At 49.5% G+C, this 19,732-nt stretch overlaps 8 protein-coding genes across 8 annotated transcripts, besides 16 other annotated features; 5 read left to right on the top strand and 3 right to left on the bottom strand.

Moving 5' to 3' along the window:
- Positions 1 to 3,282: 3,282 nt before the first annotated feature.
- On the top strand, positions 3,283 to 3,972 carry ACLA_022350 (uncharacterized protein; the record flags this gene model as incomplete). Its single annotated transcript, XM_001268946.1, has 1 exon — positions 3,283 to 3,972. The coding sequence occupies one exon, from the start codon at positions 3,283 to 3,285 to the stop codon at positions 3,970 to 3,972; it is 690 nt and encodes a 229-aa protein (XP_001268947.1).
- A 138-nt stretch (positions 3,973 to 4,110) lies between these two features.
- Positions 4,111 to 4,137: a microsatellite.
- Positions 4,112 to 4,137: a microsatellite.
- A 332-nt stretch (positions 4,138 to 4,469) lies between these two features.
- ACLA_022340 (uncharacterized protein) lies at positions 4,470 to 5,659 on the top strand (the record flags this gene model as incomplete). Its single annotated transcript, XM_001268945.1, has 2 exons — positions 4,470 to 4,634; positions 4,733 to 5,659. 2 exons carry the CDS (start codon positions 4,470 to 4,472, stop codon positions 5,657 to 5,659), a joined length of 1,092 nt encoding a protein of 363 aa, XP_001268946.1.
- Positions 4,650 to 4,675: a microsatellite.
- Positions 4,651 to 4,675: a microsatellite.
- Positions 5,088 to 5,128: a microsatellite.
- Positions 5,097 to 5,128: a microsatellite.
- Positions 5,191 to 5,216: a microsatellite.
- Positions 5,660 to 6,274: 615 nt separating the features above from the next.
- Positions 6,275 to 6,297: a microsatellite.
- A 310-nt stretch (positions 6,298 to 6,607) lies between these two features.
- On the bottom strand, positions 6,608 to 7,858 carry gpaA (guanine nucleotide-binding protein subunit alpha gpaA; the record flags this gene model as incomplete). The annotated part of the gene is made up of 4 exons (XM_001268944.1): positions 6,608 to 6,651; positions 6,711 to 7,267; positions 7,337 to 7,679; positions 7,741 to 7,858. 4 exons carry the CDS (start codon positions 7,856 to 7,858, stop codon positions 6,608 to 6,610), a joined length of 1,062 nt encoding a protein of 353 aa, XP_001268945.1.
- A 713-nt stretch (positions 7,859 to 8,571) lies between these two features.
- Positions 8,572 to 8,609: a microsatellite.
- Positions 8,610 to 9,374: 765 nt separating this feature from the next.
- Positions 9,375 to 9,398: a microsatellite.
- Positions 9,399 to 11,240: 1,842 nt separating this feature from the next.
- ACLA_022320 (Smr domain-containing protein) lies at positions 11,241 to 12,381 on the top strand (the record flags this gene model as incomplete). Its single annotated transcript, XM_001268943.1, has 4 exons — positions 11,241 to 11,274; positions 11,449 to 11,552; positions 11,649 to 11,899; positions 12,021 to 12,381. 4 exons carry the CDS (start codon positions 11,241 to 11,243, stop codon positions 12,379 to 12,381), a joined length of 750 nt encoding a protein of 249 aa, XP_001268944.1.
- Positions 11,287 to 11,322: a microsatellite.
- Positions 11,288 to 11,322: a microsatellite.
- Positions 11,928 to 11,957: a microsatellite.
- Positions 12,382 to 12,909: 528 nt separating the features above from the next.
- ACLA_022310 (FPP/GGPP synthase family protein) lies at positions 12,910 to 14,094 on the bottom strand (the record flags this gene model as incomplete). The annotated part of the gene is made up of 2 exons (XM_001268942.1): positions 12,910 to 13,675; positions 13,742 to 14,094. 2 exons carry the CDS (start codon positions 14,092 to 14,094, stop codon positions 12,910 to 12,912), a joined length of 1,119 nt encoding a protein of 372 aa, XP_001268943.1.
- A 1,421-nt stretch (positions 14,095 to 15,515) lies between these two features.
- Positions 15,516 to 16,480, top strand: ACLA_022300 (cell division control protein 14; the record flags this gene model as incomplete). Its single annotated transcript, XM_001268941.1, has 2 exons — positions 15,516 to 15,771; positions 15,834 to 16,480. The coding sequence occupies 2 exons, from the start codon at positions 15,516 to 15,518 to the stop codon at positions 16,478 to 16,480; spliced, it is 903 nt and encodes a 300-aa protein (XP_001268942.1).
- Positions 15,882 to 15,905: a microsatellite.
- Positions 16,481 to 16,557: 77 nt separating the features above from the next.
- Positions 16,558 to 16,587: a microsatellite.
- Positions 16,588 to 16,630: 43 nt separating this feature from the next.
- Positions 16,631 to 16,675: a microsatellite.
- A 597-nt stretch (positions 16,676 to 17,272) lies between these two features.
- On the top strand, positions 17,273 to 18,184 carry ACLA_022290 (class I SAM-dependent DNA methyltransferase; the record flags this gene model as incomplete). The annotated part of the gene is made up of 2 exons (XM_001268940.1): positions 17,273 to 17,380; positions 17,450 to 18,184. The coding sequence occupies 2 exons, from the start codon at positions 17,273 to 17,275 to the stop codon at positions 18,182 to 18,184; spliced, it is 843 nt and encodes a 280-aa protein (XP_001268941.1).
- A 186-nt stretch (positions 18,185 to 18,370) lies between these two features.
- Positions 18,371 to 19,386, bottom strand: ACLA_022280 (putative mitochondrial outer membrane protein (Sam35); the record flags this gene model as incomplete). The annotated part of the gene is made up of 3 exons (XM_001268939.1): positions 18,371 to 18,766; positions 18,827 to 19,066; positions 19,132 to 19,386. The coding sequence occupies 3 exons, from the start codon at positions 19,384 to 19,386 to the stop codon at positions 18,371 to 18,373; spliced, it is 891 nt and encodes a 296-aa protein (XP_001268940.1).
- Positions 19,387 to 19,732: the final 346 nt, after the last annotated feature.

The raw sequence follows: 19,732 nt of genomic DNA, 5'->3' as shown, positions 1-19,732 counted from the left end.
GGAGACACTTCCAACGTATCAGTCAGACGAATACTACCCAGTCAAGCAGGGTGAGATACTCAATGATCAGTATCAAACGCTTGCCAGGATAGGATATGGAGTAACTTCGACGGTTTGGCTTGCGAAGGACTTGATGTAGGTGCCGTTGATGTGCTTTGAGAAATTGAAATGATGGCGATACCGATAGTATGATATGAAATAGCACATCGAAATATGTCATTTTGAAAGTCTATGTGACGGGCCCAAATTGTGACCCACGAGCGAGAGCTGCACATCTACAAGCACATGAATCTCATGGAATCAAATCACCCAGGCAGAAACTTCATTCACAAACTCCTTGACCATTTTTATATCCAGGGCCCTCATGGTCATCATGTCTGTCTTGTTCACAAGCCTTTTGGGGCGAGTGTGGATCTTCTGGTGAAGATGTCTCCCGGGTAGGCAATGACCCTTGATGACATGAAGCCAGGAGTCAGACAACTACTTATCACCTTGGATTTCCTGCATTTGGAGTGTCGTATCATCCATATGGGTAATATACTCATTGTCCCCGAAACAAAAAGCCTATAATATAAGCCTAACTCTGTTGCAGCTCTTTAGCTGAAGAACTTACTGCCTCCAGGACCAGAGACAAGTTATCTCTCCTGCTTCGAAGAAGCTGAAGTCGCAGATCCATCACCTAGAAAAGTGCTCAATGACTGGATAACCTACAAGACTTTGGGTTTTTTCCTTCTGTGAGGTGGACAGCCACTTCTGACTGATTTTGGGGAAGCTCGATTAGGCGACAAAGAGCACAATGATGATATCATGCTGAATGTCTACAGAGCTCCTGAAGTGACCTTGAGGTCGAGTTGGGATTACACAGTGGATATCTGGAGTATTGTAATGGTAGTATGTGGAAAATCCCCCAATTTTGCCCTGGCCAGGAAATCTTAGTGATTTGATACACATAGGCCTGGGACATCGTTCGCTCTCGCATCCTCATGCCGACGGCTTTGGAGCTACTATACGACGACTGGCTGATGAAGGGGCTTGAGGAATAAGGAGGGGGATATCCTCTAAGAAAACATCCCGGAGTGTGGGATAGAGAAATTGGCACTCCACAAGATGCTCCAAAGTGAGCAGAAAATCGCCAGTAATAGTAAAATAGAATCCATAGCATTTAAACACACCCAGTCACAGCGCAACTGTACCCAACGAGACACCACGATCAAGCGCTCTTTGGAGACAGTGGAAATTGACCAAATGCACTCAGTTAGCATAGTGGATGCTGCTTGAGTAATGCTCTCGCTTTTCCCAGACAGAATGCACAGCTATGTCGCACGAAGGACTCGATCACAGGCTAGGGCGAAAAAAAAGTCTCAAGTTCGCTTTGCAGGAGATGTCTGTGCAAGATTACATAAGATGAGGTTCGATTTTTCTGGCATTTCAAGAACGTTCGTTACAATGCAGGCCTGCAGATTGCGCAGATGCATCGGAAACCAGAAAAAAGAAAAAGAAAAAAAAAATGTCTTGCCTTCCCAAGTCCACAGCTTGAGACCGACCCATTGCAGGTTGTAAGCTAGGATTGCCTCCTCAGAAGTTAGAATTTCTCCGTTTGGTGGATAGTCGCCATGGCTGATACGTCGCCTTTTCCGAATCTTGCCAAATGATATTCCAATGGGACTCAAATCAAGGACTACTTGGATTGGTGGCGTATGTTGGTTCTGTGAAAGTACAGGATCATGACTTTCAGGTTTCCACACCATCCATAGCATCTGCACCGAAAGATTCCAAATAGAAGTTGGCGACTGTCTTTGGAGTGGCTCTCAAAATGTAGTGTAGAGATGTGCATATGTCCGAGAATCTATTACCTTTGCGTCGCCGTCAGCAGCTCTCTAGTAGCTCTTCCTTGGGGGCTTGTACATACTGGAATACTTTTGCCACATATGCACTTGATCAGTTATTTTAAGGCCAAATCTGTCTGGTTGGTTGTGGACTGACTTCCCTCCAGTTATGGCGTGAAAAGTGACATGGATTTATTTCTTTTCGCCCAGTATCTCAGGGACTCGAATGTCGGCGCAATTAAACTTCAATCGATTTCCTTACAGTGATGAACCCCTGGGGAGTACCTAGTAGTTAAGAACTTCTCCATTGAACGAGCTGTAGATTTGGAGGTAATGAGATTTGCCAATGGGAAGTGCATTTGGAAGATCTACCATGCATTGACAGATAAGAAAACGGAAAGTCTTGATTCCGTTGTAGTGAAGAAAAAAAAAAAAACAACTGCATGGATGAGAAGGAGAGAGATAGAGGGAGAAACGAAGGAAGAAGATGAGGAGATCACCTGCCCACCGACTCCAATGCACATATGTTCCCTCTCTTACTTTAAACCCCCAAGCCGCCTGCCCGCTTAAGGTGCATCTTTCAGACAGCCTCATGCCTATATTGCATGTGTTATTGATCTAGAAATAATATGGATCTTCATGCTGACCATGGTTATTTGACCCCTACTAAACTAGGTATGGACTATGGAGTAGTCTAGTCTCATCGGGTTGATATACACTAAAATTGCCTACTCGCTAGTTTCTCTTTGCAGCGCCACTTTTACCTGAAGGAGCCCACTGCTCAAGGTGGCGCATCTTGTCGACAGCTGAACTTGCCTTGCATCCAGACACTGTCCCTCTGAGGATCTACCCTATGATGACGGGATTTGGTTTTCTGCCTGTTGGATCGTGGATTCGCCCACCTCATCAGTGCTCGTGGCTGAAGAGAGCGCAGCTGGACCGGGATGCCCCTCCCCAGTTAGATCGTGATCCAGGTGGCCCCAGAAGCAGAAAATGAACAGTTTCAGGGTCATCTGGATTAGCTTATGATTGTGGAGTTCGTTTAGACATAGACTCGTCTTATTCCGGACCTCTTGTGAGTCCTGGAGTGATTCCTGCGCCGCGGTCTTTCAGCCTCATCATATAAAGCCAAACCGGGCCACCTGGGGTTCGATCGTTTGATGTACATTGCTTGGTATAGCGTTTTCTCCCGATCTGCTTGCATACAAAACAAACCTGCATGTCAAGTGTTCATCATCTGACTCCTCCTGCTTTCCCTTTCTTACCTCTCATTCCCTCCCTAAGGAGAGATCGTGAGCATCGCATTAATTGTTGATCTATTTCCTCAAGTTTGTTGCACGATTCCTCACATGGTCAATAGACTTATACTTGTCCAGGTATTGACGACCGTTTAGACTGTGTGCTCTCCCCCGGGTTTTAGATAAAACCACTATTTGAGGAAACCATAGCCCTGGCAATGGGTTATGGGACTAGATATTGGGCCATACCCCAAGACTTACATGCACTGTTATTTGGGATCATTTACCCTGCTCTCTCGGTCATCTGCATAGTGATCCTTGCTCGAACGGTTAGACGTCGACGACAGGGTCGGTACGCACTGCCTCAACGACAAATGGACTCCCATCTCTCTAAGCTAGAGAAGCATGGTGATGACCAGCCAGCCCAGGAGATGAAACTGCAAACATCGCGTTCCGGATCATCTCCCAGGGCCGTCCCTTTTCCAACTGCCTGCGATATCCTGCAACCTCTGTCGCATCTGACGCCGTTACCGCCCAGTGGTTATCTGGCTTCCATGCTGGGCGGTGGACTGTCTGTGGCCCAGGTGGGGACATCGGAGAATGAGTCGACAGTCATGTCCGACTGCAAAGATATTCACCGAGACGATGATCGACCAACTACCTCGGACACGAACGACAGCCGTGTTGACTCATTTGCTGAGAGCCAACCCCAGCAGCATCAGCAACATGAAGCTGCAGCGGTACCGGCTACATGGTCTACAGAAAATCACGAGCAAGAAGTCTTCGAGCTTCCAGGCTCGGATGAGCCTCCATCTATCCAGAGGCGCAATCAAACGGTCCACTTTCCCCAAGTCGTGGACCCGGATGGTGCTCGTTCCTGGAAGCGGCTGATTGTGGAATACAACTGATGTGCTATGCATATGCTTGTTGGAATCGGTTGCTACATCTATTGTTGTGAATGTTTCGGGCTCTTCCATATTTTCTATTGCGAGTCTGCTCAGCTAGTAGACAAGCGTGGGTGGCGGTGTGTTTCTTGTTCGTGTGTGTTTTTTTTTTTTTTTTTTTTTTTTTTTCTCATGATGACTTAATGATATCGCGTGACGAAAATGTTTCTTAGTCTCTTAGATGATGAGTAGACAATGCAATGCTGCGATTATTTCCTTTATATGTATAGGAGTGTAATATCTACGCCAGAATCGTCTCAGTCAGTTTATATAGATGGAAATCCGAATCTGATAGTGATAACGTTGTGGATTGTGGACCAGCTCCACCGCTGACTCATCATCCATGACATGGCGATCTACAGCAAAGATGGACAACATTCAACAGTATCAAAGCTATATATCACCTCCCCCCATTCCCACCCCAGAAAGCTCCTCAAAGCACCCCAAAACCCACCTCAAAAATGACAATAACGGCCTACCCAACGACCTCGCCGTCCTCCTCCCCGGACATCGCCATCCTCAACCTCTCCCGCCTCTTCACCCGCCTCGAACACAACCTCCTCTCCCCCTCCGCAGACCTCAAATCCCTCCGCCGATCAGAGTACCAGCGCATGCGCATCGGAGCTGTAAGTCCCTTTCCTACTTCACTTCACTTCACTTCACTTCATCCCACCCCCGCCGGCCCAAATAACAACAGCTTCCATAAACTAACAGATAAATCAAGAACGTCGACTACGCCCGCACCCTCCTCACCCAACTCGAACGCAGCCTCCCACACCTCAAACCCCTCGACCGCCGCCACGAGCTGCAGACAGACCTCACCCGCAAACGCGAGACCCTTAAGCTCCTCCAGGATGTCGTCGACAAGAGCGCCGCGGACGCGGAGCTGCGGGGTGTCGCCGGCGCGCACGACGCGGACTTTGACTCCGACGATGACGGCGACGAGGCGGAGGAGATCCTGTTAGATGAGGAAACGACCGGCCACGCCGACGCAGAGACCGCTACGCCCGAGACCGCCACGTCCGACGCAGACACAAGAGACACACCATCCGAGGAGGACTTGGAAGGGGAGGAGGTCTCACCAGCTACCACCATCACCACCACCACCACCACCACCACCGCAGCGACACCAATCACAGCGACAGCGGCAGCAACAACGGCATCGTCGTCGTCGCCCCCGCCAGCATCAGCATCAGCATCAGCATCAGTGCGACACCGGTACCGGCACCAGAAAACATCCACGGCTCCGACGTCTACTCCGGCTACAACAACAGCAACCGCAACCGCAACCGCCACGGGGATCTCACCGCCCGCGTCCAAACTCGCCGCTACGGAAGAGACGCTCTCCCTCCACCGCACCGAACAGGAGGACCTCACCGGCTCGCTGCTCTCGCTCGCGTCGCAGCTCAAGGCCTCCTCGCACGCGTTCCAGTCCAGTCTGGAGGCGGAGAAGTCAGTGCTGGCGCGCGCGGCGGAGGGGCTCGATCGGACGACGTCCAACATGGACGCGGCGGAGAAGCGGATGGGGATGCTGCGGCGGATGACGGAGGGGAAGGGTTGGTTGGGGCGGATGATGCTGTATGCGTGGATTTTCGGGCTGTGGGTTGTGGCGGTGTTGATTGTGTTTTTGGGGCCCAAGCTGAGGTTTTGATGTTGGATACCCCCTTTCTTTTGATTCTTTTGCTTTTCTTTTCGTTTCTCTGACAGGAGTGTTGGGCGTTGATTAGCGTCTAGTGTTGATTGATACACAGCCTGTATATACATGTCTGCTGGCGTCAGGGTAAAAAATAGATCTACAGTACAACGGCCGCAATATGAACAAATGGAGTAATTTCACAATTCCTTTTAACTCTGACAATGACCAATGACCAACCCGACATGACACATGAGAAACGACATGGTAATCTGCATATCCTGCCATTCCCCGTGCCCACTGCCATATCGTCCTCCATCGTTCCCCATGGGCCACTAAGACCAAGGATGGGGTACATGGTATGAAAGGGCATACAGAATCAGTGGCAAGGGGCATCAAGAGCAGATGAGAGGATATCCAGCATGCAATAATAATAAAAACAAAAAGGAAAAGTAAAGAAACAGAATGAGGGATGAGATGGTGAGCATTAGAAGGGTTTGAAATGAGTTTAAATCAGGCAATCACAGGCATCCCATAGAAAATGACAACAGAAGAAACAGACGTAAATCCCAGGTCTCACACAAAACCATAGGGGGTGTAAGAAATTCAGATAACTCGCTGCACATGGTGAATAAAAAAAAAAAAAAAAAAAAAAAGACAAATGATAAGCAAACTCCTGCTCTGTGTCACGGGGATATCGAGGATGTTGATAATAGTAATAACAGAGAGTCGATAAGATATCATTTCCAAGACAACAAAGGAAATAAAGAGAGATTAGTAGATAGACAAGGTGCATGTTTCAATGCCAGGAGCTCAGAGAGGGAGGTAGTGGCGATGAGGATGGGCGAAAGGCGTCCAGGTAGATATAGCACAACATCGGTATCCGATTGTAAGCCACATGGCATGCGCTCTAAGATGGTTAAAATGGTTTGAGCCAAAACCTTACTCCGTCAAGTGTCCGGCTCATTAGATCAGACCACAGAGTCTCAGGTTCTCTTGGATAATGATATCTAGTTTGGAAATGTTAGTGGCTGACGTATTATGTTTTCAGGTTCGTGGGAACACATACCATTGACAGCCGCCATGACGAAGCGGATTTGCGTGGTATCAGTGGCGCATGTGAAGTGAGTGTAAATCTGCTTCTGCTCGGCCTGATTCAACGATACGAAACGGTTGAGGATGTAATCGCAAGCCGCGGCGTAATCGGCGCCGCCTTCATAATCGGGGAAGTAGTTCTTCATCGGGCTGACGGGGAGCTTCTCCTTGAAACGATCGATCTTGTTCAGGAACAGAATGATGGACGTCTTGACGAACCACCGAGAGTTGCAGATGGAGTCGAAAAGGGTGAGCGCTTCCTGCATACGGTTGACGGTCTCATCTTCGAACAACAGCTGGTCATATTCGGAGATGGCGACTAGGAAGAGGATGGTGGTCACGTTCTCAAAGCAGTGAATCCACTTCTTACGTTCCGAACGCTGGCCGCCGACATCAAACATGCGGTATGTCAGGTCGCCGATGATGAATGTGGTCTCGGTGATACCAGTCGTCTTGACACGGGAGCGGAGGACATCCTGGTCGGTAGGCAGGTAGTCAGGCTGAGCAATACGGTCGACGGCATCGAAATAGCTATTCGCTGGAGGTTAGTGGATGTTCTTCCACGGGCTTAGTCCCCAGATGGCCAGGGCAGCCACTTACTATTTCGCCGAATCGTTCAGCTGGTATTCACGGGACCGCTTGAAGCACTCTTGCACACCGGTATCGCGCCACAGGGCCCCGATAGCGTTGCCAACTTCTGGGGGAAGGCTGTCACCCTCAATCTGAGCGGGTTGCATGAAGATGGTCTGGACGTGGTATTCATTGCGGGCATCCTCCAGGGGCAGCTCCAGCGATTCCATGGCCTCCAGAATGACACGCATCGACTGGACCGTGTTGCTGTAAATGATTTCCTTGAACGATTCCCGCTCATCGCGCGAGTATCCACCCTCATGGATGAGCTTCATCTGCTTGAGAATAGTCGATTTACCAGACTCTCCAGCACCTATTTCGCTAGAGATTAGCGGTCCATTCGACACCGACCGGTCGAGAAGGGCGATGCATACCGAGCAGAAGCATCTTGATCTCGTTCCGCTGCATCATCTTATCCCGCTTGAGCTGGTTATCGATCTCCTCGTTGCGGGCCTTGCCCTCCTTATCCTCGGTACTCATGCCACAACCCATCTTGACGGTATGTGAATTCTTAGAATGATCGTTGGTAGCGGATGGACGGTGTGGTGATTGGAGAAAAAGGATTGAAATGAGCTCGCAAGGCTAACCGTCGCGAAAGGAAACCTGCCAGCGGCAGAAAGTGGATGTCAGCAAACGGTTCCGCCACGAAACGATCTTCAAGTCAAGATTGTCGGCTCCAAATGAACGTGGTACAAACACGAGCAACAGAACCGCGATTGGAAAGGGTCTCGAAGGGGGTGGGGGAAGGGAAATACAGCCAGGGAATGACTATTACAAATTGAGAGTGGACGTGCTGACGCAAGGAGGGTGCAGTTCATGCGGCGGGAAGGCTCACTCGCAAAAGGCAGACAGGCGGAAGAGGATAAAAGGGGAAGAAAACCACCCACCTTGATCGAGTTCCTCTTCCGAACCGAGACGATATTTCACGATTCTCAGACGGTCGGGATATAAGTGAAGGCAATAGTATTACCAGGGATGAAATCGACCGTAAAAGGAACTGGGATGGGGGGGGGAGGAAAATAAAAGAAGAATATAGGGAAGCGGGCGGGAAAAGAGGCGAAAGGAAAGTGAGTGAGACTGAGACCACCTGGAAGAAGCTGGACAGGTGGTAATCAGGAGCCGCGCTAGAAGGGTCCGATCACGAAAGAAGAAGAAATAATGGAAGTAGTCAGTAGAACTTAGAAACGCGGCTAGGGGAAAGGTGGGATGAAGATAAAGATGATGATGATGATGAAGATGATGACAGAAATATGCGTGTCTATCGATCTATCTATCAAAATCCCAACAAGCACTATATATGGACGATGAGTATGATTATGGACTGAATATGATAATGACAATGATAATAATAAGGGACGGAGAAAGAGGACAAAAGGACAAGGACAAGCAAGACAGAAAGAGGAGTCGAAGTGTGAAATGAGAGGGGGGAAAAAAAGGCTTTTTTGGGGGGGATGTGGAAAGAAATGCGCACGTTAGTTAAGACTAAGCAGAGACTAAGGTAAGGGGAAAAAATCCGCAGAGCAGCAGAAGAGGAACCCTCAGGCTCAGAGATTCTCCTTATGGGTATCTATATTCTATCTAGTTAGTTCAATCCTACTTAGTTCCTATTTTCTATTTCCCTATGGATTAACTAGTTATACCTAGGTAGTTATGGAGGCAGAAACTGAGAAGAAGAGAGAAGGTAAGTACCTAGTCAGTAACTAGTGGCTGCAGCGGAAAAAAAGACAGCAAAAAAAAAAAAAAGAAAGAACAAATAGGGGGAATGGGTGGGGCTATGGACTCCGACAGTGCAAAGTTTCAGCAGATTCCCTATTGTGATTGGGTGTAAATGGTAAGGGGCGAAGGTGGAGACTCTATTTTGACAACCAATGGCTGTGCATATCAGCCACTCTCCTTTTTGATGGCATTTTTTAAGGTACTACGGAGTACTGTAGTAGATACTTGCAATCCGAGGGGATGGTTGACCATCCAGTTCTCTGCATGATTCAGTATCTTCAGGAGATTTGGCAGTCAGAACAGTCAGAACAGTCAGGATCATATGAAGATCCATAGATACTACGGAGTAGAGCAGGAGGAGACTGAGACTCGAGGTATCCATGTCGTGGCAAAAGGAGTAGATCTCATCCGGTAGAGAACCCGGTTGGACCTATCTCCTCTTCTGAAGCTCAAGGATGTGGCTTGAAGCTCTCTTCTCCTATCTAAGGTGGGATAGAGATTATGTTATGAGGATCTTAGTAGATTAATTGACCATCTTCTCAACCACCATGGCGCTCTCACAAAAGAGCCTACAATCATCAGGTAAGCTTTGTGCAGATGCATGTCAAAATATGGCTGTTTCCTGCATATAGCAAACCATATTCTTAGTTCTTACAGTTATGTATGAGCAGTTGAGCACTCTCTGCAAGTATGCATACATGATACACCTAGAAACAATGGGTTGATCAGATCAGATATCACATTCATTTCCCCATGATCCAGAATTCAATCACACCGTGGGCAATCCCCAAAACAAGAAAAACACTTGCAGTTTCAAAGATGTTGCCGCAGAGTGGAATAATCGATAAACAGTGGAGACCACGACTGATCAGAGAGCCCAGTCAGCCTACCAACATTATCGAGATTTGAGAGACTACTAAAGGACTGATCTAGGCACATCAAAATGCATCCGCTTCATTCTTCTAGAAGGATATTATTATGATTCGAGGTTATGTTTCAGACAATCGACATCACCGCCAAAAAGGAAGAAAGTTCTCAACCCATCCCTACTTACTCTGGATGTGAATACCAACAAGTGATACATACATCACACACTGTATACACTGTACACCTCTGGCTTCTACTGCTCCACTCTTGGTTGCAAACCGTCTGCCGATCGTCTTCTCCGCTGAGGAAGTCTACAAAGTACCTCCTCCAGTGCTTCATTACTATGATCATCATTAAGCGTTGACTTACCCCTCAAGTCCTCGGTTGACCTGTCTCTCATCTCTATACCACCATGATCTCACAGACAATATTACCATTTGCTTTTTTTTTTTTCTTCTATTCCTAGTCCTGCTCGCCGACATGGTCTCAAATCCCAACTCTCAAGATATCCAGCCATTGATGGGGGATTTTCATTTCCCTCAAAACTCAGTAGGATAAACGAGTCTTGTCAATACAGACCCATGGCTCTCACCTCTATTCGTCCCTTTGTCGCGTGGTGACGAGTTTCTTTGATGGCTCCAGTGGTTGGCTCCCTAGCACTGTTGAACTATTGAAATCCTCGGTTGCTAATTCTCCTCGACCAAGCATTCAGGCAGCATGTTCTTTCACTTTGTGATGCGCAGTGACTAGGTAACTACTACCATCACTATCTGCAAATCATCGGAACTATCTATCTACTCTGTAGTAGTAGATGATCTGGACTGTCTGATACTGACTCGCATAGGGTCCTATCTAGGCAGTGTTAAACCTCTGTTGATCACCTGATCAGTCATACTCGACAATGAGCCTACTACTAGTAGTTCCTACAGACTATCACTCGTCTACTAGTAGATAGTAGATACAAGTCGAACTGGCAAATTCGAAATTCATCAAAAGCAATATGTATCTACCCAACACTAACTATCTAGAGCACAGACCCAAGAATGGCGCTTACAAGGTACAAAAGTCGAACGCTGGACGCGCGATCTTGGGAGCTCCACCACAACCACAGGACCACAGATTCCAATTGTAAGCCATCGCTACCCAGCGATCCTCCGATCCAGCGCCCTCGATCCCGATCTCTTCTTTCATCGGTCTCTGGCTTCTGATTCTGCAATTCACATCCTCTCTCCGTCATCTGTAACATGTTATGATATATCTCTTCTGTCCTTGCTATATATAATTCATCACAATGTCTCATGAGATGTCCTACATGGGCCCTCGGGGTAAGTCATACCAAAAAAAAAAAAAAAAAAAAAAAAAAAAAAAAAAAACATCGTAGCCCCGATCCACCGCGATGATGGGCGCCTTGCGACATCGCAACCCCCCAGAAGTCCAGAACAGCAAAATGCGAAATCCACTGATAAGCCACTACTGACATTTCCCAATTGCACACCCAGCCTTCAACCATGACCGGGACGACGATGCCGCAGAAGTAGAGTACGATCGGCTCCGCAATCTCGCCCGCCAGGAAGCCTCGAAGCGCAACTCATGTTTCCAACAGGTGCGCATGGCCCTCTCAACCTCCCCGCCTCCCTACCCCCGATGTCCAGAGTATGACGAGATGTCTGATCTGATGAGAAAATGAGAAAAAAAATAGTCCCAAGAAGCGTACTCGAGTGGTGATGGCGCGCGCGCCAAAGAACTCTCGGAGCAGGGCAAGGCCCACGGCCGCAAGATGGACGAGTACAACAAGCAGGCGTCCGAGTTCATCTTCCGCGAGAACAACGCCAACGGGCGCGTCCCGGAGGATACCATTGATCTGCACGGGCAGTTTGTCGAGGAGGCGGAGGAGATTCTCGAGGAGCGCATCAAGTATGCCAAGGCGCATGGGCAGACGCATCTCCATGTGTGAGTTAGCCTCCTCCAGTCCTTGTTATTTCTTTTCTTTTTTTTTTTTTTTTTTTTTGCTTCACATCTCTCAGGTGGGGAAGGAGGCATGCATAAGAGTAGGGCTGATGAATACGGCCAGGATCGTCGGCAAGGGAAACCACTCCGCCAACCATGTGCAGAAGATCAAGCCGCGCGTTGAACAGGTCTGTCGCGAGCTGGGGCTGCAGTATGCCACTGAGGAGAACGCCGGCCGCATCTACGTCAATCTCACGGGGGGGCCGGCCGACATGCCACCATCCAGCGGCCATGGGCAGGGACAGGGACAGGGTCATGGATATGGTCATGGCCAGGCTCCCACAAGTGGCCAGTACCCCGGCCAGCAGCAGCCGCATCACCAACAGCAGCAAGGCGGGCAGCAGAACGAGATCGAGCAGGTTGTCAATGCGATCCTGCCGCGGGTGCTGCGCAAGCTCGAGAAGGCTTGCTGTACGATTATGTGAGGCTCATCTCTTTTTTGCGTTGTTTTTGGTTATATATATATATTCATGGATGGACGCATGGCTATGGCTGGGATATGAACATGGTCAGGCTATATATATGACTTGGAGGATATCTACACTGTGTTAATGTTTGTTGGTAATCTCGGTTGATGTCCATAGCATTTTCTCTAGAGCATCTGACGATACCCGCAACGATGTGTCATCGAACCCCAGGTGATGCACATCTCTGCTCTTTCAGGCCATGGACAAATGTGAATTTGGTTTCATCATCAGTAGATCATCATAATGCATGCTTGCCGTAGTTGCTGTCCATTGACATCGACCAGGTACAACCAATGAAAAGTCATGGATTATCATTGCCATGTTCATCATACAGAGGGGAATCAAGTACAAACATAAAACACCCAAGTCAAGCCTCGCCCTATTATAGATAATCCACCGGGGTGACCAGCCCTCCCGGGAAGAAAAAAAAACAAATAAGAGAAAAGAGAATAAGCTCATGACTGAGCCTGTGGAGGAAAAGACCTCTCACACTGATCCATTGCTCTCGCCTCCTAAAGTCGTTTCGGTTATCTTGTGCAGAATAGCTCGCACCATCGCCCCCTGGTCCTGTCCCTCGGGCTCGTTCCCGACTCCTTGCGCCTCAATCTCATCGATGAGGGACACGGCCTTGTCGCGCAGCTCCCGCACCACTTCCCGTGTGTATGCAAAACTGCCGGTGCTCTCCATGTAGCTGACCGCGTAGAGCTTGACTTCCTCATCCTTGGTCCGCTGCTTGAGAATCCCAATGAGTTGATGATTCCGTGGGTTCGAGCGGATACTGTGGATGATGGGGAACGAGAATTTGCCTTCCGTCAGATCCTCGCATAGTCCCTTGTTCTTGGTGTAGGTCGTGCTGGAAAGATTGAGGTAGTCGTCACAGATTTGGAACGTGAGCCCCATGACGTTCACCAGCTTCACGCAATCCTTGCCCGCTGTGCTCTCGGCTTGCATCAGTTTGATGGCCAGCCGAAACAAACCGCCCGTCTTGTTCCCGACCATCTCCAGATATTCCTCCTCGGTGGGACAGGTCAGGGTGTCTCTCCAGAACAGGTCCATCCCCTGGCCCCGGTGCAGGTTCAGCAGCTCCTGGACGTAGATGTCGATCGCGGTCGGGTTGTTCAATTTTTGCACTTCTTGCAGAGCTAGGAAATATACGTAGTTGGCCGAGTTGATCGTTTGTGCGGTGCCGAAGATGTTGTGAGCCACTGGAATGCCGCGGCGGAGGACGGAGTTATCTTCAACATCGTCGATGCTAGCAAACGTTCGGATTAGACTACCATCAAGTAGATAAAAAGGGGGTTTGGTGAGGTGTGCTTACAGTAGCGAAGCTGTGTGAAGCATCCCCACCACCTTGGTGATGATCGCCAGGCTGTCTGGGGGCACTTGGAGCCAAACATTAAAAGCGTTGATGAGCTGCCGCCGAATATCCTTGCCGGGGTGTTGTTGCATGTAGTCATAAGGACCCATCAGAATCTTCTCATACTCCTGCGACCATGTGCCATCTCGGTACTTGGTGCCATCCACGCTGGAGCGATTCCGAGTGTGTCGCTTCGACGAGTCCATGTTCGTCTGGAGCCGGTCGCTCGATGACTCTGCCCCATTTGTATCGACATCTACCGATGAACCAAGTCTCTCTGCTCCAGATGAGTCTGTGTGCAATCCGTCACTCATGATGACGGAACTCCTTCGAGATGTGTTTCCTATTGGTAGTTGATCGCTGAATCCGGACAGGAGGGGTACAGTTCAAGTTGTCGCGATGAAGCTCTTTTATTTCTCGGAGATGCCGCCGGAGACGCTGAAAAGTAAGATGAAGACTTTCTTAGAGAGGGCGCACAGCTTCCATGAGGTGTCCGAGAGCGAAATACTGCATCGAGCGGCACACCAGCACATGCATTGCAGAAAGCGTGACCCGGTGCTGCCTGCAAATCTGTGATGTATAATGTATCACATGCTCCCCGCATTATTACAACGAAGAACCTTAGGCGCCAAGGCAGATAAGAGACGAATCATGTGACTGGCTCTGGCTCGGAGAAGGGGACCGATGCAACTTAAGTCAAGAGAGACATCGGCATCGAGACGCCTGAACGCAGGAACAATAGGGGACTGAATCAAGGCAAGGGACAGTGAAATCCTGTCATCACTTCAAGCATGAACCAAGGGGGCTGGGAAACGATTCTCCACTATCAGGTAGTGTTGTAAATGCTGATAAGTATCTTTCTCAAATGGTGTCATTGTGATTGTCCTTCCTCTCGGGCCTCACCTCCCCCCCCCCCGCCAAATATCGGATGGCTGGGGTTTTTTCTAGTTTTTCTGCGGCAGAGATCGTCAGCTCGGGCTGAACAAGTTTAAAGTGACAGAACAGGGCGTAGCTGAGGCTGACATCATGAGCTGAAAGGACTAGATCTAGTAGACCAACGAGATGCTCCAAGTTCCTCACTTCCTCTCCATGCTGGCCGGTAAGCGCCCACGGTCAACGAGGGTGCAGGCGTATCCCGGGGCAACCATCGGCGTGCTGTTGCTGGGATCACAGCAATGTGGGGAGAAAGAAACCGAAGAAGCCAACTAGCGAGGGGAACTGGATCATCCTGATGGATTTCAATCGGCATGATCAACCCACGATGATGCTGATTATTAGGATTTGGAACGGGGCCACTAACAGTCTTGATGAAGATGGAACTATGTCCGGGTCAAGTTAGGCCAGATGAAGTGTCAATGATGAGTTGGGCACACTAGCTATCTAGATTCTAGACTAGTAGTAGATTGTTGTATTCGACTGTCTTGTCTATCTGTCTGTCTGTCTTTCAATTGTGGCACTCCCACGATCTTAATTAAATTCAGGCCTGGCCGGGTGTTCGATTTCTTTTTTTTTCTTTTTTTCCTTTCTTCTCTGTTTCCTGATTAGCGAGGTATACATACAAAGCTTCACTCCTCGTGTCGCGACTCAAGGGTTTTATCCTTTCTTGTCTTCACATCATCATCGGCATCATTACCATTCACCACACATCCACCTCTTTTTACTTCATCTTCCTTCTTATCTCTCATATCAATTGATCCTCCGATCTCTTCTTATTCGTCGCATCTCATATCCACCCATGGAGACATTACTAGCGCATTCATTCGATTATCTCTCTTCCTATGAGCCAAGTAAAGTCCGCAAGGGCCTACGCCAGGTGGAAGGTCTTCTTGCACAGATCTGTTTATCCAAGTCGAAACAGCCAGTGTCTGATAAACGAAAGTCGTTGCTCTCGTTTGGTGCTCCACCACCAGTGCCCAAGGCTCTATGCGACTTGAAGGATGATCCCGCGTTTCGTGAATTTTTCAAGTTACAAGATGGCTTCCAATGGAATGGTAAGCTGCTGCTCATTCAATGTAGTATATTCGTTATAGCGCAGGACTAACCAGTTTCACAGTCGCATTGCGCCTGGTAACTTGTTTGGAGCATCTGCTGGGTCGCGGAACCAATGGCACCAATGGCACCAATGACCTGCTGATCTTGTCGACTCTCGATTTAATTCAAGGCGTGCTCCTGCTTCATCCACCATCGCGAACGCTTTTCGTTCGTGAAATTTACATGAACCTGCTTCTCGACCTTCTCGATCCCGTCAATTGCCCAGCAGTCCAATGCGCGACCCTCCTTACGCTTGTCACCGCTCTTTTAGACAATCCAGCCAACACGCGAACATTTGAAGAGCTGGACGGATTGCTCACAGTGACTTCGCTGTTCAAGCAGCGTTCCACCTCCCGTGAGGTCAAGCTTAAGCTGGTTGAATTCCTCTATTTCTATCTGATGCCGGAGACCCCCACGTATCCTATGAGACCCGGGGCAAGCGCACCAAATACGGCAGTTCTGGGTCATCATCGCAGTCCGAGCAAAATGGCCGCCACCCCATATTCGCGAAGTCTCAATGTCTCTGCGTCGGGGCATGGTGGAAAGGGCAATGGTGAGACGCGTACGACAGAAGAGAAGCAAGCCCTCCTGGGTCGGTTTCTCAACAACGTCGAAGACCTGGTGGAGGACTTGAAGGAGACGGCTCCTTTTGGTGCGACGGTTTATTAGCATGCAGTGGATTGGACTTGCTTTTTGAATCTCTTGTTTGTGTCTCTTCAGCGATAGAGCGTTCATGGTTATGGGTGCTATTGGCTATGGGCTATGGGCTATGGGCTGGATTTTTTGTTTCATCCTCGGTTTGGATTTTAGCCCGGTGTCTTTTTTTTTTCTTTCTTTCTTTCTTCCTCTTTCTTTTTCCCTTTCCCCGTCTGGCACGGTTTCATTCTTCCCACTGCTTTCTTCTCTCCCACTACCACCATGTCTCTTGAATGTTCCCTATGATGTCTTCTCGTCCACTTTCCTATCATGTCCGAGTCACGGTCTTTGATGTTTTACGCCGTTACGTTCAGGTAGCCTGAAAAGATAACAATTGCACTTGGATGACAATATGAATTGGAATCGCAATTCTTTTACCCTTTGAATCTCTGTAACTCACAAGCTACCTGCATAGCATGTACGACAAGACCTCATCATGAAAAAGGAAAATGACCAGAGGCGCCTCCACAGCCAAGCACGTACCCGTTGACAGATCTGTTATCACACATTTAAGCTTCATTTTTATGTATCCTGCATGCAACCTCGGAAGTATCTGCGTTTCGACCGTTGTGACTCATCCGTTGAACTCGTATCATGATTCGTATTACATTTTATGACTATATAACTAAACTATTATGTAGCTGTAGACAATCCCCCTGAAAAGCGTCTGTCTAGTAATCTCCCAAAATACCATCTCGTTGCGCCTGAAACCTGGAAACCCACGGAACCAGCAAGCCGCAATATATATCACAACCCTCAAACAAAATGACCGAAACAATCCAAGACACGCTCCAGGGAAAGTCATCCAACACCGCACCCCAAAAACCAGTCCAGTACATGGACACAGTCGAAGCCTACAACAAATGGGCAGAGGTATGCACCCCTCCCCTCTCCCCCCCCCCCCCCTTCCCTTCCGTCGAGCCACTGCTGACACAAAAACAGGTCTACGACACAGATGGTAATTTCCTACAAGCCCTCGACACCATCCAACTACGCTCCCTCCTGCCCCTTTTCCTCGACAAAGTGACCCACTCCCACTCCCGCTCCCAGGCCCAGCCCCAACCAACCCGCCTCATCGACCTAGGCTGCGGCACAGGCCGAAACACCCTCCAACTCCTCCAACTCGCGCCCCTGGATGCCGAGATCATCGGGCTGGATGCCTCGCCAGGCATGCTGGAGGTAGCGCGCGCGGCAATCGCCCGCAACGCCGCAGACAGAAAGAGACAGGGGGGCATTGACGTGGTGCTGGAGCTATTCGATCTGCTGGCGTCGCCGCCTGCGCCGTCGGAGGCGTATTGCGGTGCGTCTGCGGTGATCTCGACACTGGTGGCGGAGCATATCCCGCTGCAGGCATTTTTTGGTGCTGCGGCGGCGGTGCTGCGGCCCGGTGGGTACCTGCTTGTCACGAATATGCACTCGGAGATGGGGGCGATTAGCCAGGCAGGATTTGTGGATGTGACAACGGGGACGAAGATCCGTCCGACGAGTTACTGTCATACGGTGCGGGATGTGCTGGTCGGGGCTGAGAGCGCTGGATTCGAGGTTGAAAGATTGGATGGGGAAGATGTTCGAGAGGTGAGGGTTGATGAGGGGATGGTTGAGGTGCTGGGGAGGAGAGCGGAGAAGTGGGTTGGTGTCAAGGTCTGGTTTGGTATCTGCTTCAGGAAGAGGTTGTGATTGTTTCAGTCAAGTCTCTGTAGGCCTCGGTTTTATTTTTTTTTTCTGCGCTTTCATGTTTGGCAGTTGTTGCAGCGAAGGCTACCGGGATGCAGGGTGCAGCTGGTTGCATATACAAGACAAGTAAGGCATTTAAATAGTGTACAGACAGAGGTTGGTTACCTCCCTTATATATTCCTGTGATACCTAGAAAAACTTCAGCAATCGCTCACGATGTTGTACAAGATTCTCGTGCTGCCGCAACAGCTGTCCCAGTCGGTTCTGTTTCCAACCCATCCCTTCATCCAGAATCAGATGTGTGTATGCGAAGACGCTGGCATCGAACAACCCAGGATTCGGGCGATCGAAGAAGTGTAAATTGTCACCGAGCAGAGCCGATAGCGCTTCAAACGCATCGGCAGCATCCGCCTCCAGCGCAGCGGCGTCCACGTAGGCCGACGTCTTCAACAGCTCGTCCCGCGCAGCATTCTGGAGCTGCATGGAGAGCGCAGCGCGCACGGCGAAATTGCTCGTCGACGGATCCACGTATAACCTCCGAGCTACAGCAGTAAAGTTCTCTTGGTCCAGGTACAGCGTGTATAGCTGTCATGATGTCAGCAAGACTCAATGTCGACTTTGTGCCGCCATTCATCCAGTACTCACCCAGGCATTGCGTATCCGGTGATCCAGTAGTGAACCATACACCTCGAAGCGCAAGTTCAGTTGCTGTTCCTCCTCACAATGTACCTGTTCAATGGCCCATTTTTGAAGCTTGCTTGACGGAATTGGCGAGGAAGTGCCGGCAGGGAGAGCGGGAAGAAGGAAGGGAAGGGCGCCGGTTGGAGAAGCGTGGTTGTTTGAGGGGACGGTTTCCACGTCAATGCCCACAAATCTCAAGTATGCCTGCCACGGAGCCACTGGGTTAGTAAATAACAACGGAAACAACATGGCTTCCTATAATACCGTACCTGCCACTTGAGACATTGCGGGTTAAATGAAGGTCTCCCGCGCCTTGCACGCGCCGGGTCTGTGAATACAAACAACCGATTGCCACGCCGCTCCAATCCCGAACGATACGGAAGGTCATTCGGGCCATATGTCACCAGAGGAAACTGATCGAAGATGCGTTTGATCGGAGTAGGAACGGAGAAGAAATCCCGAGCGCGAGAAGCAGTCGTATGGTCCGATGCCTGATCAGAGGGACCCCGGTTGTCTGGGGCCATGTTTGGAGCTAGGAAGGGAAATAGAATTGGCTCAAATGGAAGTCTTCGTCGTCGAGAACAGAGCTTAATCAGTCGCGTGAAGGGTATTCTGCACGCCAGGCCGATATCAAGAGTAGGACAATGGGAATCAAGAATCAACGAGGATCTGCTTGTCCCTGAAACTCGTCGCAGCTCGATTGGCAATGCATCCGCTTATTGCCAGCCGTTTTTTTGGATAAACTCCTCTGCGCTGCCTCAGGCATCCAGGGACAGATGTCTTGACTAGGTGCTTGGATGCCTGAGGCTGTCCAGCGTCACGTTTCCCCACCATGATGTCTTCAAATCTCTAATGCTGATTGGCTGCGTA

This window comes from Aspergillus clavatus, genomic scaffold (assembly GCF_000002715.2).
Source record: "Aspergillus clavatus NRRL 1 1099423829805 genomic scaffold, whole genome shotgun sequence".
Lineage (NCBI taxonomy): Eukaryota > Fungi > Ascomycota > Eurotiomycetes > Eurotiales > Aspergillaceae > Aspergillus > Aspergillus clavatus.
This window is presented reverse-complemented; position numbering and strand designations above follow the sequence as displayed.